The sequence below is a fragment of the Ylistrum balloti genome, unplaced genomic scaffold (genome assembly GCF_031769215.1).
Source record: "Ylistrum balloti isolate Yb309-2 unplaced genomic scaffold, AGI_CSIRO_Ybal_v1 Utg370398, whole genome shotgun sequence".
Classification (NCBI taxonomy): domain Eukaryota; kingdom Metazoa; phylum Mollusca; class Bivalvia; order Pectinida; family Pectinidae; genus Ylistrum; species Ylistrum balloti.
Genome location: NW_026782274.1, coordinates 412,559 through 428,607, shown reverse-complemented (window position 1 = coordinate 428,607; position 16,049 = coordinate 412,559). Strand labels below are relative to the sequence as shown.

General features: G+C 36.0%; 1 protein-coding gene across 4 annotated transcripts in view; it reads left to right on the top strand.

Moving 5' to 3' along the window:
- LOC132554375 (RNA-binding protein Pasilla-like) overlaps positions 1–15,838 on the top strand; it is a 61,340-nt gene extending 45,502 nt beyond the window's left edge. For all 4 annotated transcript variants that reach the window (XM_060218682.1, XM_060218679.1, XM_060218683.1 and 1 more), the window contains 3 exons: positions 2,782–2,927; positions 3,574–3,727; positions 6,855–15,838. In XM_060218682.1, the coding sequence (XP_060074665.1) occupies positions 2,782–2,927; positions 3,574–3,727; positions 6,855–8,053 (1,499 nt within the window). In that variant the 3' untranslated portion in view covers positions 8,054–15,838. The remainder of the gene's footprint in view (positions 1–2,781; positions 2,928–3,573; positions 3,728–6,854) is intronic.
- The last annotated feature ends 211 nt before the right edge of the window (positions 15,839–16,049 follow it).

Below are 16,049 nucleotides of genomic sequence, written 5' to 3'. Positions count from 1 at the left end.
AATTTGTCATTTTGGACAATGGGGCCACACAACAGATAATGTCATATTGATGTCAGTGTGTACAGATGATGGGGCCTCACAACAGATAATGTCATATTGATGTCAGTGTGTACAGATGATGGGGCCACACAACAGATAATGTCATATTGATGTCAGTGTGTACAGATGATGGGGCCACACAACAGATAATGTCATATTGATGTCAGTGTGTACAGATGATGGGGCCACACAACAGATAATGTCATATTGTTGTCAGTGTGTACAGATGATGGGGCCACACAACAGATGTCATATTGATGTCAGTGTGTACAGACGATGGGGCCACACAACAGATAATGTCATATTGATGTCAGTGTGTACAGATGATGGGGCCACACAACAGATAATGTCATATTGTTGTCAGTGTGTACAGATGATGGGGCCACACAACAGATAATGTCATATTGATGTCAGTGTGTACAGATGATGGGGCCACACAACAGATAATGTCATATTGATGTCAGTGTGTACAGACGATGGAGCCACACAACAGATAATGTCATATTGATGTCAGTGTGTACAGATGATGGGGCCACACAACAGATAATGTCATATTGATGTCAGTGTGTACAGACGATGGGGCCACACAACAGATAATGTCATATTGATGTCAGTGTGTACAGACGATGGGGCCACACAACAGATAATGTCATATTGATGTCAGTGTGTACAGACGACGGGGCCACACAACAGATAATGTCATATTTTTGTCAGTGTGTACAGACGATGGGGCCACACAACAGATAATGTCATATTGATGTCAGTGTGTACAGATGATGGGGCCACACAACAGATAATGTCATATTGATGTCAGTGTGTACAGACGATGGAGCCACACAACAGATAATGTCATATTGATGTCAGTGTGTACAGATGATGGGGCCACACAACAGATGTCATATTGATGTCAGTGTGTACAGATGATGGGGCCACACAACAGATAATGTCATATTGATGTCAGTGTGTACAGATGATGGGGCCACACAACAGATAATGTCATATTGATGTCAGTGTGTACAGATGATGGGGCCACACAACAGATAATGTCATATTGTTGTCGGTGCGTACAGATGATGGGGCCACACAACAGACAATGTTGTATGACCTAGGTGTGTACAGATGATGGGGCCACACAACAGATAATGTCATATTGATGTCAGTGTGTACAGATGATGGGGCCACACAACACCTAATGTCATATTGATGTCAGTGTGTATAGATGATGGGCCCACACAACAGATAATGTCATATGAACTAGGTGTGTACAGATGATGGGGCCACACAACAGCTAATGTCATATTGACGTCAATGTGTATAGATCATAGGGTCACACAAAAGCTTAAAGTTCATAAAGTGGTGTTATACAGAGATAGTGAGGCCTTTGAATTCCCTTAGAAAGATTCAGGAAGTATTAGGATGACACTTGCCTCACATGATTTTGATAATGTACCTTCAAAATAAAGACATCAGTCAGTGATGACAAGATAAAATGAACTGGTGTTTTATACCAATAAAATTACAGGTTCACCCTCATACCCATATTGTAACTACAGGAAAGATAGGTCAATACATTTATAATGGATGTGAGAAAAAGGTGTAGGAATTTGTACAGAGAATTGAAGGAACTTGGATTTATTCAAATCTTTAATTTCTACATGGGCCCCGCATTGTAGTCATTCAGAATTATCGCTTGAAAGACACCAGCTGTATTAGGTGTATATGTGTCAGTGTTTGAAATAATGCTTACCTGTATATATCTCTTATAGACCACTATCAGGTATTTATCTATTGCTTGGATATAGAGGACAGGTATATGTGTACACACACCTGGCAGTTTATACCTAACTATGTGTATGTATGTATACATACTTGTAAGAGATGGTCTGTGAGTCAAGGGAAACAACTCTTTTCTGACTGTAGCTGTGTACACACATACACTGTAATGAGCTGTGTCTCCAACTGTCTCCAATCAGTCTGTGTAAGGGTGTGTTATAGGTTTAGTAAAGGACTAGGTTGGGAAGTCTCTTTGATTATATTATGATCAATAATGTGTATTGAAGGTCATACAGGACTTGTATACTTAGTAGTTATATACCTGACACTGCTGAACACATGCCCGCTCGCTGGTAGCCAGATTAATCTCATTTGTACAAGGGCTTAGTCTAATGTGTTTTGAGATCATTAACCTTCATATGTTGTAATGCACTATATCTATGCTTGTACATCTATGCTAAAACATGCTTATGCCTCACTTTAGAGGATGAAATGGTTCCCTGACATTAAACATGTTTATTACCCACCCCATAGGACCAAATAGTTTCCTTCTGTAAGATATGTTTATATGTGTATACCCAACCTCAATTAGAAACCTAATAGCTAACAACAATATGTATACTACCCCACCCCAGGAGACCTAGCAATAGTATACACTGATGAAAAATCCAACCTTGGAAATGAGCTTTTGTCTGGAAAATGGTGGGTGAGAGGGGGAGGATTTACTGGAATGATAACTTTGGAGCGAATATTTAGTCTATATGGGAGGAAATTGGTTACAGTTGAAGTTATAATTTTAAAGAGAAATGTTGTAATAAGTGCTTTTAGGACAATGGAGAAGGGATTAAGTAACAAAAACATTCAATACCTTAATTCCCCCCCCCAATTAAACCCCAAAGAATATTGAAGCTAATATCTATTGTGTCCTATATGTGGATGATATTAAATTAAAATTTGTATTTCTTACAGGAACAACAGAAAGAGTATGCCTCATAATGGGTGGAATAGAAGCCGTTAGAAGAGTTCAGAATTTCATCATGGAAAAAATCAGAGAAAAGCCTGATCCCAACCCTAAACCAGAAGAAACAAACAAAAACTTTGAAAGACATAGACAAGTGAGTTTATAACCTGATTTGGTTTTCTTGTTGACTTTATTGTCCAAAATACTAGAAGGCTCACAGTTTATTTCAGTAAGTAGGAGTACTGGTTTCAGTACAGCACAAAATTTCAAATTGTAAAAATGAAAATGAGTCAAACTCTGAAATTTGGCTGAAATTTGAATTTTATGCGTTGATTATTTATGAATAAGCAGCAGAAAGTGACAACAAGAAATGTTAGAATTGGTTGCATGCAGTTCTGCAAGGATCAGACACTATTGTCCAAGATATCATCCACGAATCAGCTGCCAAGACTTCATACATATATGTGCTCATTGATTGTTTCGGTAGATATTTAAACTAAATGAAAATTATCTTGGCAAAGAGATTTCAATGTGCCCAGAGAGTCATCATCGTTTTAACATGAAGAGTGTTTGTCCAAGTCAGTAATTGTTTGCTACTACGAAGACTTCATACAGTATTTGAAACAAATATGATGGGTGGTCTGCATGGCTAGGAAGTCACCCTAAAGTTGGGTATAGAAGCAATAAATAAGGAAATAACATGAAACAAGAACATGCACTGGGCCTTGCATTAAAGCTTGGGACTATTAGCAACATGGCTCGCAGACATGCAATAACGACAACATCCCTCCTTGTTGCAGGTGAAGGTTTTAGTACCAAACAGCACGGCTGGGATGATCATAGGAAAAGGAGGCAACTATATTAAACAGATCAAGGAAGAAAGTGGAGCATACATACAGATATCTCAGAAGTCCAAGGAAACAAATTTACCAGAGCGGTGTGTCACTGTGGCGGGTAAGTTTTGAGGAAGGCACCCAATACTTGCTTGCAGGTCTGATGTTTTCTGACAATTAGGCTTAACATGTTAACATGGATTATGGTCTGTTGGTAGCTACATTATAGTATTCAGGATTCTTTTGAAGTTTTTTTTCACATCTGTTGCTTGTTGCAAGATTTTAACTCACACTGGTGAATATTACAGTCTTGGGTTACTTTCATCACAATAAAGTGTTTGACCAATGAAACTGACTTGTCATTTTGGATCACAGTTCAGGCTTGATTGACTCAGTGTTTCGCTAAATCCATATTTGATCTATATTTTACATGTTTCAGTAATTTAGGTTTATATCAGGTGTGAAGAACATTTCTGGCTGGCCATACATGTTACATGTATATTGATTTATTTACACAGTGATCTGACTACTATCTGGTACTGAAAGCATGGTGCATGTGCAGAACTTTGTGATACATTATTCATTGACTATAAGTAGAGATGAAATTGTCTCCCATACATGTATATCAAAGTGATGCCAGTTTTGCCTATATCTGAATGATTACTGCAGAAGACATTGTCTTGAAAATTTGCCAATAGATAAATGTATCGGTCAGTCATTATTCTGCAGTGTTAAGGACAAGTGTTTATGATTCTGCTATTCCAGATTTGGTTGATTTGTGTAGTGTCATAATTATCCTGACTTGTCTGTTGGGCAAGGGATATCAATAGTGACACCTTGTATATCTAATGGTCAAGACTATATATACACACTGTAATAGAGGGATATCTAGCCTGGGCAGTAACAGATTGATGTGTTAGGATGAAATCTGGTCAAGACAGTTTGATGTGTTAGGATGAAATCTTGTCAAGACAGTATGATGTGTTAGGAGGAAATCTGGTCAAGACAGTATGATGTGTTAGGAGGAAATCTGGTCAAGACAGTTTGGTGGGTTAGGATGAAATCTGGTCAAGACAGTTTGATGTGTTAGGATGAAATCTGGTCAAGACAGTATGATGTGTTAGGATAAAATCTGGTCAAGACAGTTTTATGTCTGGGACTAATATCTAATATCCTTATTTTGAAGTCTTGGGTCGAAAATTTGTCAAAAGAGTTGGATAGCCTGTTGAGAACACTAATTATGATTGATTTCTCCAAATTTTCTTTAGTCAAGACACTTCTCAGAAATCTCCATAGGCAACCCCATTCCTTCTTCCATAAATGTCTGTCATAATAATGCACCCAGTAGGGAGCACCACTCAATATTTCCTGTTGTATTATTATACAACTTGTTGTATGGTGGAACCATAATGGGGTAATTTTCATTCAAATTTCTATTGATGTGTAAATTATAAAATGGAAATGTCCATTTATTGTTACTCTTGTTCTTAAAATCATTTACCGGTAAACATTTTTATGTGAGTTTGTTGTAACTTTTTACATTTACATATTGATCAGAACTGAATTTCCCCTGTTTGTGTTTTAAATTTTAGAAAAGATTTACAATTTAAGATTTTGTAACAAAGGTGGGGCATCCTATCATTACGAAAAAAGGCTTTTTATCTTGTATATAAAACACAGAAGAATTTCATTTGTAAGGACATTTGATGTCATCAGGACAAATACAGTTTTGTTTTTAGGTTATAGATGCCGAAATGGCATCCCTGTAGGCCCTCTAGATTTTGTAGTACCCTGTAGACCCTCTTGATCCTGAAGTCATCTCTATGATTTTCCTTGCTTTGTCCAGCTTTGCTTTTTTAACTGCAGAGATTTCCCCTCATTTAAAGATTTATAATGATTTGCCTGTAAAATAAGCTCCGGATTTTTTCGGACTCTTTTTTACAATGTACTGTTTTCCGGAACTGTGTCAAATTTTAGAATACTCAGAGTCCTAAAAACGCTTGGCGTTTCCAAGATGGCTGATAAAAGGCCAAGCGACGCTGAGAATAGTCCTAGTGGTAATCCGAAAAAGAAGCTGAAGACGGCTCAGAAGGATCAGAGTAAACGTTTAAAAACAATCTATATATGATGATTAAGTGGAAGAGCATACCTTTTTGTACTGTCTGTTGCGTCGCTAAGCTAGCGATGATATATACATATTGAACAAAAAAGTAGGGGCCTATTAATCAGGGACACGAACCACACATAGATTTGTTATTGTTTGAAACACTAAACAGGTTTTACGAGATAAAAGTGATATTCCCATGCTTTTACTTCATCCAAAATGCACCATGCCAACTGGACTTTATTTGATCGCGATTGTCAGTAGCCTAATGATAAAAAATCAGGAATCTGTAGACGTTCTAATCTGCCAGTAATAATATTGATAAAAATAACCCGTATACTAATGTGTTTTATATAGTCTGCAGGCTATTTTAGTGTCATTATTAAATATCTATATTGAAAAAAACGTCAGACTCCTATCCACAAGATCATAGATATATTTACATTATTTGTTATATGGTCATGAATAATGAGAAAAGCTGTTAGTATTTCGGCTGATGGACCATTCATCATTACAATGGATATAAAAATATGTTGCCATATTCAAATCAGAATTTTTAAAAATGGAAAGGCATTTTGCATATTAAATATAATTGTGATATATATTTGATGAATTTATAAACCTATTGAAATTCTATTTTTATACCACATTAGCCCAGTTCCCAGTTTCATACAATTAAGGATATTCAATAGCAAACACAATTTATTCATTCTTATGTAAATTTTTTTATTATGAATTATTAGTTCAGTGTGCCATTTTATTTTCTTGTAATGGAATTTATCTGTTTTGTGAGCCAAGATCTGCTTGTTTTCAATTCAATATTGGGGACTGAGGAATATTTTGGTGATTTTGTTTGTAACTTGTAACAGTTGTGTTATAGTTTAGGTGTGAACCATACATAGATTCACCACACTGCAAAGTATGAATTTTTCAAAAGTGGTCAAGTGCCGGTATTGTCTTGGGTGTCCTTTCCCATTAGAATTTCTAACATTTTTGATGACTTTGCCTTGATTACATATAGTCTACAGAGATTGAGACTTCAAAGTTTGCTGTGGTTGAAGATTGTATTCAAAAGAAATATGTACCAAAGTCTTAAATTTTTATTGGGTCTTGATTGATCTTGATTTATATTTTCTACTTACAGGCGACCATGAGGCTAATCGTAAGGCAGTAGACCTCATCCTACAGAAAGTGGTAGAGGACCCGCAAAGCGGCAGCTGTCCTAATATCAGTTATGCAGACTACACAGGTCCGGTTGCAAGTGCTAATCCCACTGGCTCTCCCTTCGCTAATACAAATTTCACACAAAGTCGAAGCCAGGAAATGGTCGTCAACAACAGCAACTACCCACAACAGGGTGCTACAGCTTATAGCATAGGCTTCAATGGAAATGGGTTTAACAATAGTATCGGCAGCGGTATCTCAAACCTCAATCTTAATGCCGCATTGGGAGGCGCACCTGGAGGGAGCATGTCTAGCGGTGCCCTAGATAACTTAAAAATGACCCTACGGAGCAGTGGGTATTCAGAACAGGCTACAGAGGAGATTTCTATCGCCATGAACACACTAGCTAGTTATGGAATTTTAGGAATGATAGGACTCAATCAGGTCCCAGGGGTGAGCAATGTGGGACCCATGGCTAATATGCCTGTTACAGGGGGTGCCGGTAACGCCCAAATGGCTGGAATTAACATGGCTTCCTCCATGGCAGCCACTAATATGATGGTCACACCAACCTCTTCCCAACAGAATGTAAACAACGGATCCTACCTGAATACCAGCAGTAACTCGGCAACTGGGAGCTTGTTTGGCCCTGTAGGGAGTGGTACGTCAGGACTGGGGAGTTCTGGCTCCACCGGAGCAGGATCTAGTCTATTTGGGAGTTCTTCTCCAAGTATAGGCAACGAGAGATATGGTGGCAGTCCCATGTTGAATGACTCGTTTACAGGTGCCACGAGCTACACTAGCAATCCAGCTACATACCCTCCACAGGCCATAGCAGAGCGTTCTCCCAACATCAACCTGAATCAAAATTCATTTGGGCTGGGAACAGGCATGTGTAGCCCCACGGAGGACAAACAGCCACCCCAGAAACAGGATCTGGAAGTGTCGGAGAGTATAGTGGGCGCCATTTTAGGACCTGGTGGGAAAGGAATTGTAGAGTTACAAAAGTTTACTCAAACCAATATCCAGATCTCTAAAAAAGGTGTATACGTTCCAGGAACACGAAACCGCATTGTCACAATTACTGGTATCGCCAACAACATTCAGAAAGCTACATACCTAATACAACAACGTATACAACAGGAGGAGATCAAGAGAGCACATCAAGCGGCTCGCTAGGAAATCACATAACTATAGAGGCTTTAAAGAAATAACTCATTTCAAACAAGTATATTGTTCAATATTTTACCAGTCCTTGTCTTTGTTTTCATTTTATTAATGATTTTTTTTTTAACTTATTTAAAAATTTTTTTGTGGTTTCCTAGTGACATATGCACCCATTGTGATTGCATCATATATAACATTCAACCATATTAGCAGAAAAACCTGTGTGTAGTTTTCAGTTGTTTTCTCTGGCACACATATACCACTGTGTTGTTATGTACAGTACTGCAGGGAAAGTGTGAACACTGTGATGATAATATGTTACGTGGTGGCACGGACCTTGGAAAGCATGCGGTTACTTAGCATTTCTATCCAGGATTTATTTTGTACAGTGGATATCTTAACTCATTTTGTTATTCTGTTAAATAGTCATGACTGTTGTAAATTATAAGGGTATGTATGTTGTCTTTATTTTTTGTTTCATATTATGAAGCCTGTCCTTGTGTGGCAGGGAATGTTCAGGGCAGGAAAAAAACATGTTATGTTGTGTATTCTACACATCACACACCCTTTATCTCCTCTCACCTTCTCACCCCTACAGTCCGTGATAGGACAATCTGCATGAGAAAGATGGTACAATCCTCTGGGGAGTTGAGGGGTGGGTAGGTAAGGCCTGGATGATACCTCATACAGAATGCATAACTGTCCCTTTCATTCACTCGCTGTTCAAGCGAATCCGGCAAATTTTCAACATTGATGTTAATATCTCTGATGTGCCACATAGGGCTTAACCATCACCACAGGGAATCGTAGGGCTTAAACCATTACCACAGGGAATCGTAGGGCTTAAACCGTCATCACAAGGAATCGTGTGCATTTTGAAGTGCTCTCTTTTTTAGTGAAACAAATACATTCATTGTTTTTCTCATTTAGCCGCATTTTAATTTTCAAAAGTATACCACTTTTAACCAAATCATTTCAAAAATGAGACTGGACATTTCATCTATTATACAAATTTTGATAGGAAATTGAAAATTGATCTCTTTCTGTTTTAGAAAATATGCTACATATCCTAAGTTACATGCTGTAGGTGATGTTTGTGCTCACAACACTGCATTGTTTTAAATGCTATATGTCAACAAAAAACATAATCATGCAGTCAGCAGAGAATTTAAAGAATCCATGTATTTTATACCCATCTACAGGGGTCAACTTTCAAATAAGGTTTTAAAGCATATTATGCAGAACCGAGTAATTGAGGGGACCTCTGTTACAGTGCGTCATCGTGAATGCCTATCTGTTTATCAAGTTTTTTAAGGCATAGGCTTTTTTTGATTTCTTGTCCTTTTTTTTAAAAAGGCAGTGGTGTGTTATGTATTATTCTTGCTAACTCAGCATTGTACAGGAAAAGAACCTATGTAGTCTTTCACAGAGGAATGTGTTGAAGTTTCTGAGTTCTGTTTTGTTTCGAATTGTGTTAAAGCCCATTGAAAAGTGAATGTGGGAAATGTTTTGGAATGTAACCAGCATTTTTCGTTGAAAAGCCAATGGATTGGCATGAAACATGATCATGGAAGTTTTGGTTAGCCAATGAAATAACGCATTTCATTAATGTTAGCCAATAAAATTAATGTTTCATTAATGTTAGCCAATAAAATTAATGTTTCATTAATGTTAGCCAATAAAATTAATGTTTCATTAATGTTAGCTAATGAAACCAAGTGTTAACTTATTACCTAGGATTTCAGTTGACTTGTGTGTGTGCACTGTGTTGAACTTTTTTTTCCATATTATATAAAGATATATATATATATATATTATTGCTGCAAGGGTCACCTCCCTTGTGTAGCGAGTTATGTACATTAGTATGCCTTCATAAGTTATATCACTTCTAAACAAATATATGTAATATATAAAATATATTACCTTTATAGGAGTATGATTAAATTTGTTAATATATAATGTTTTAGTCAAATTTGATTGTTATTATTTAACTGAAAGTTGTTAACTATGTACTTGTACTATAGAAGTGACCCTTTCCTAACCTCAGCGGTTTTACAGTTTTTTTTTCTCTCAAATTCTGATATTTATTGTCATAACTATATATTATTATTATTAAGACAATAATAATAATAATAATTGTTATTCCAGCCATTACACATATTCTGTGCTAAAAGAGATACTTTCAGCACATTATTAATTATTTATATAACAGATTTCATCACACTAAGTTATAGGGGACACGTAGCTTACATTGTCGACCTGATTTTTGTGGTTTCTCCCAATATGGTACGAAGAGACATGTATGCTTCTTTACCATCGGCGGTTATTTTTAGCCACTAGGCTTTTTATATAATGGATATGAAATTCATACGCCACATTGATATATTTTTTGTGTGTGAAACAAGCTAGAATATTTTTTCTTTCTTCCCTAGCATTCTATTCTTTCTTAGTTTTTGTTTCCAAATTGCTTGTTGAAGACATTTTTTCAGCCCATCCCATGTTTATATATATAAATACATTATATATATAGATATCTATATAATGAAAATTGTGTAACAATACTATTGTTTTTTGCATGTCTTTCAAAGATACACCATTGATTTTGTTTATTTTTTTTTTGTTTTCACACATAACACACCAACTATAGCATTTGAGTGTTGCATTGTAATATATTGGTATCATAGTAACACACTCCTCAGGCACTGTAGCCCCCTGTACATCAGAACATTTCACCCGTCATCCGTGGCATTTATCATGGTTTCTTGTTGTTTGATGATGTGCCAGCTACACAGTCTTTCAAGATACTTTACCTTTGGGTCGCTGTCAATGTTTATTAGTGTGATGGTGATCGATGGATTAATCATTTCGTACGAGTTCATTTTATCGTGTTTTGAAGGTATTTGGGTCCTTGCTAGCTTTAGTTTTGTTATCCTTTAATATAACAAGAAAAAATCCCACTGTAGATGACATTCTCCTTCACTGTGCTATATGCGCTACTATTGTATGTGTTATGGGCTGTGGCCGTCTGGCTCTCTTACACTGGCGTCTCGCCATACCTTGCCTCCTGGGTCTGTCAACTCTGAGGAAGGGTGGTGCTACCCAGGGTAGACAGTCTGAAGTCACTTAACATTCTGTTAAGATGCAAGCTTAAGGTTGTCTGCCAGTTTGTGTGTGAGAGGGGGTGGTATCCTCATCCCCGCATAGCTGTACAGTTACATCCTGTGGAAACTGAGATCATGTGATAAGATAGAGATCATGTGAGGAGATGAAAAGAGATCATGAGAGAAAAGTCATCTAAAAATCATTACAAATATCATAGATTTTATAATGTAAATTATGCAGAAAGTCGTTCAGAACATTAACATTAAAGATGTTATGCCTCAAAAATTCAATATCAATCCGGTTTCAATTTCCATGCAAGTTAAAAATGCAAACAGATATTTTTTTATTTTTGTACACATAGTGAACATAGAAAATGAGTGGAGACATTCGGTCATTTCAATTTTCAAGTTATTATTATTATTTTTTTTTTTTCCTCACACCAGATTTTTTCAAATCACTGGCATAATAATATGTATGTTAACTGCAGCATATATAGTTACAATGTTTTTGTACATCTGCTCTTATTCAACATTTTTCTCAATCATTTATCCACATTGTCAAAGAGCAATATGTGAGTAACCAGTATTACCTTATGGGACATAGCCATGTTTGTGTTATGAGTTATGTCCCCTGACATAGCCTGGTTTCTGTTATGAGCTATGTACCCAACCCCCCACCCCCTGATCTAGTCTTCTGTTAATCTGAACAGAGAATGAGTGAAGAGTTCACACATTAGTGTATTTAGAAGCAGATTTTTCTTTGATGATTTTGTTAAACTTTCTTTCTACAACACATCATATGTGAGAGAAACAATGACAAATCTCTAATATCATCTGTAATTAATTTTCAGTAACTTATTTATTCACTGAGTTTGATATTGCCGTGTTTGTATGTATATATGATCTGGAAGCACAAGGACCCAAATACCTGCTTTCAAAACAAATTATTGGGGGATTTTAGCATGAACGGGTCTACCCACTAGGAAGAAAGCTAAGCATAAATGATTTTTACCAATATGTATACTCAAGACATCTTATTTCACCAGACAATTATGTGAAGAACAAACAGATTTTTTTCATGGAACTAAAGACAAATTCAGCCAGTCAAATGTATTTTTAAGGAATTGACAGTCTTGGCAATTTTGGGATTCTTCTCAGAGCAACAGAAAATTTATATTTCCAATGCAGATTGTTGCCATTAAGTTGTTTCAGTTTATTTGGAAAGTTGTCATTATGAAAGACACCTGATATTTCCACCCTCTCTGTCTCTGTCTATATCTCTCTCCGTCTGTCTCTCATTCTTTGTTTTGTTTTTTGACAAATGCCTTTGGAAAAAAGGGGTTATTTGTAATACTATTATCCCTATTATTTGCATTTGGACTTGAACTTGATTGATCTGGATGAGTCCATTGTGGTTTGTAAGGGTATTTACACTAAATCTGCCAGCGAGTTTACGCATGTTTTGACTTTTCCGAGTATCAGCTGTAAACTTTCCCTGACATTTGGTAACGTTGAACTGTGATAATATATCATCTGTATATAGTAGTCACTTAACAATAGCAGAATTATATATATATATAGTAATACATTTCCTCCATATATACATTGTACAGTAATGTTTGTGGAATACACAAGTGAGAAAATAGTAAGAATGTCACAGGACAGTCAGCTGTTTGGAAACACTACATTTAATTTATTATTAAGTTTGATGCTCCTGAGCCTGTTAGTGTTTAGATTTTGTGCAGTCAGCTGGGTACATACAGTAGGATGGGTAGACCCACTGTTACAATCCCCTAATGGTAAGGGGTGCATTAGGAAGGTTTGTAAGAGCACTGAACATGTATTAGCAATAACATACATTAACCAATGAAACCCAAGAGTACATAATACACACTTTGATAACCATGTGCTTTAATGCACAGCTGCCAACAGTGATATAGCAAGGAGGTAAGAAGGGGGATAACTCTTGTTTGGATGACATTCATTTTGCCAGGAGGAGAGAAACATGATTAATAATGCTGGAAAAAAATCTTTCTTTAATCTGATGACTTGTTACTTACTCCTACAGCTAAATAATGCAAGTTACAGGGAAGAAAACTAAGATTTTTTTTCTTTTTTTTTTCTTTGATACATTATCTGATAGTGACACTTTACTAAAAACCTTATATTGCATTGTTGAAGTCTGCCAGGAAACTCCTTGTGTATTTGTCGTTATGATAAGAATACAATTAGAACACACTCAAAATTAGTTAACAATTTTGATATTGAGATGAAAGTATGTATGTCGCTGATAATGTGTAAAGTCTTGCTTTGATTACAATTCAAATGAATTATCGGGATAAAGAACATGTTTGAGATTGGAATATACAAATAAAGAATTAATCTAGAGGACTTGAAACATAAAGGGTTTTTGGCCCATTATGAACGCAGAGCAGCAAATACCTAGGTACACTGAATTGATAAAGTTTTACCTATATATCTAGAGTGAATCTATATATTTAAAGAATTACCTCCCTTGCTCCATTTTTTTTTGTTTTTTTTTTTTTTTTGTAGTTGATATTTTATCAAATGGTATCCATGGTAGAGTGTCGATATAGAAGTTGAATTGTGATTTTTATGTATGCTTTCTTACCTACTTTGTAAAGTCTTTTTCAAAAGAGTGTGTTGAAAATTTCCCCAAGCAATCAAAATTCCTTTCTAGATGCATTATGGTAGCCAGTCAAGTTTTAGATTCTTGGATAAAAATAATTGAAAAAGAAAAAAAAAATTAGACTTTTAAATGTTTGTTGCAAATGAAATTGTTTTTTGATCATGATTTGTGATTTGCGAAACCATTATGTACTCTTGGCGGTGCATGGAACATTTGTATAGGACTTAATTAATGTATCCTCATTGTAGTGCATGGTTTTTATGGTATTTGCATTGATATCTTCAAGGTTCATAAATTTTAAACAACTTACATGCCAAGAGCTGGAGAGTGGGTACAGTGAGTTGTTGGTCCCACCCAGGAGGTATCTGTTACCATTGGGGACTGGTCACTGCAGCTGTACTTACTCTCCGTAGTATATTGTGATATATGAAAGTTTCGAGTCATGTGATTGGTCATGTGATCCAGAGATCTTGCCAAACTTCACGATTAGAATGGGAGAGAAGCCATTATGATAAGAGGACACTTCATTTTGACAAAATTGTTCATAAAAGTAGTTAAGAAAAGATGACATTCCTTTCAAAATATAGTATATATATTATTTATAGTAATAGCAGTTCAAAGACGTTTTTTTTATGAGGAGACATTTGTAAAAGCACAGATAATCACAATCCTTGTGCCATTTCCAATGATGACTCTACTGAAGTCTGTTTTAGCATACAACCATTGGTGATTTTACTTAAGTTCAAACATACCGTTTCATTTTTTTATAAATGGATTTTATCTAATGTGTACAGAACATAACACATTTTATCAGCTCAAAGAATCTTTAAAGATGAAAACTTGTTAATATTTATAGACACATGTCGGACATTTTTTAATTTATTTCCGTCATTTCACTCACTCATCCTAAGGTCTATTAGACAAGGTTTTACATAGGGGCCTCAGTATCATTATTTTATCTCCCAGGTATAGTGCTGTGATATTTTATTTCATCCTCATCAGTTTCACATTCAGTCACCACTTGTAAAAAAAACGATGTTAAATCTTATTATCTACGGCTGTTAAACCTTCTCTAACAGTGGAGATGGAAACTAATGATGTGCTTTGGGCTTTAACATTGCCAGTTGATTCACTTTCAGAACTCCCATCCAGTTGAACATTCTGTTACATCAACATTTTTATAGAAGTCAGGAGTACAGACCAGACATTATCTTATGGAATCATTAAATCGTGGAATGAAATAAAAAGTAGTAGTTAGTCTTTATTTTACTATTGATTGTTAATTCCGGCCCAGATTACATGACTAGTTTCTCAGCTCACTGTTGCCCAGCATGCGCCCAATAGAGATGTGCACTATATTTTTGATTTGGTGTTTAGGTTAGTAGTTAATTTACTGAACTTTGTACTTTTGTGCTGGACTTCAGTGACTCCAGTCTCAATATATTACAAATTTGTCAAGAACGTGAAAATAAAATAAAAAAGGAAATCTGCACTACCTATCAGTGATGGCAGTCTTTAAATTTTTTGGATGATTGAATGACACATTTCAATGGTTTTTCTTCTTTTGGAAATGAGATTTAGCAAGCAATATTGTTGTTAAGATATTATGAAGAGAATGAACAGCCTGGTTTAGATAGCATGTTTGACCGACTCGATTGGGGGAGGAGCTTGATGTACGGGTAAAAGAGTCCCTCACTTGGTGCAGGGTAGGTTAAAACCTATCTCAATTGTAACATTACCACATAGATCTGTTAATGTCATCTTTTATTGTACAGAAAATACTAAAAAAGCGTTTGAGCTGCCAGTTTGTTAATGTGATATAGACGACCTTTAATGAGGTGGACAAGAACATGCAACAACAGCCCATGGTCTCTGTTGGTTCCAGTATGGTGTGAGAGTGCATGTGGTTTTTGTCAAGATTCATTTGAAAATGATTACTTTAAAACGGGTGAACGTTCATGTAGATATGATTGCAAATACCACCTGGAAATAAGAATTTAAACAGATTTACACAGGAAATATCTTGGAATAAAAATTGGGCTGAAATGTGGCTGTGTTTGTTTTATTTTAGTGTTAATTAGAGCATGAAGCAGCCAAAGTTTGTAAAGGCATGTATTCATCGTCAAACTTTGAGACGTATCGAAAATCGTAAATGTTAACCCCTGGAACTTCGGGGACGCCATATCCATATAAGGCCAAGGTAATGTCATCCGGTCACAGGTCAAGACACTACGATGCTGTCCTTACGAAAAGGACT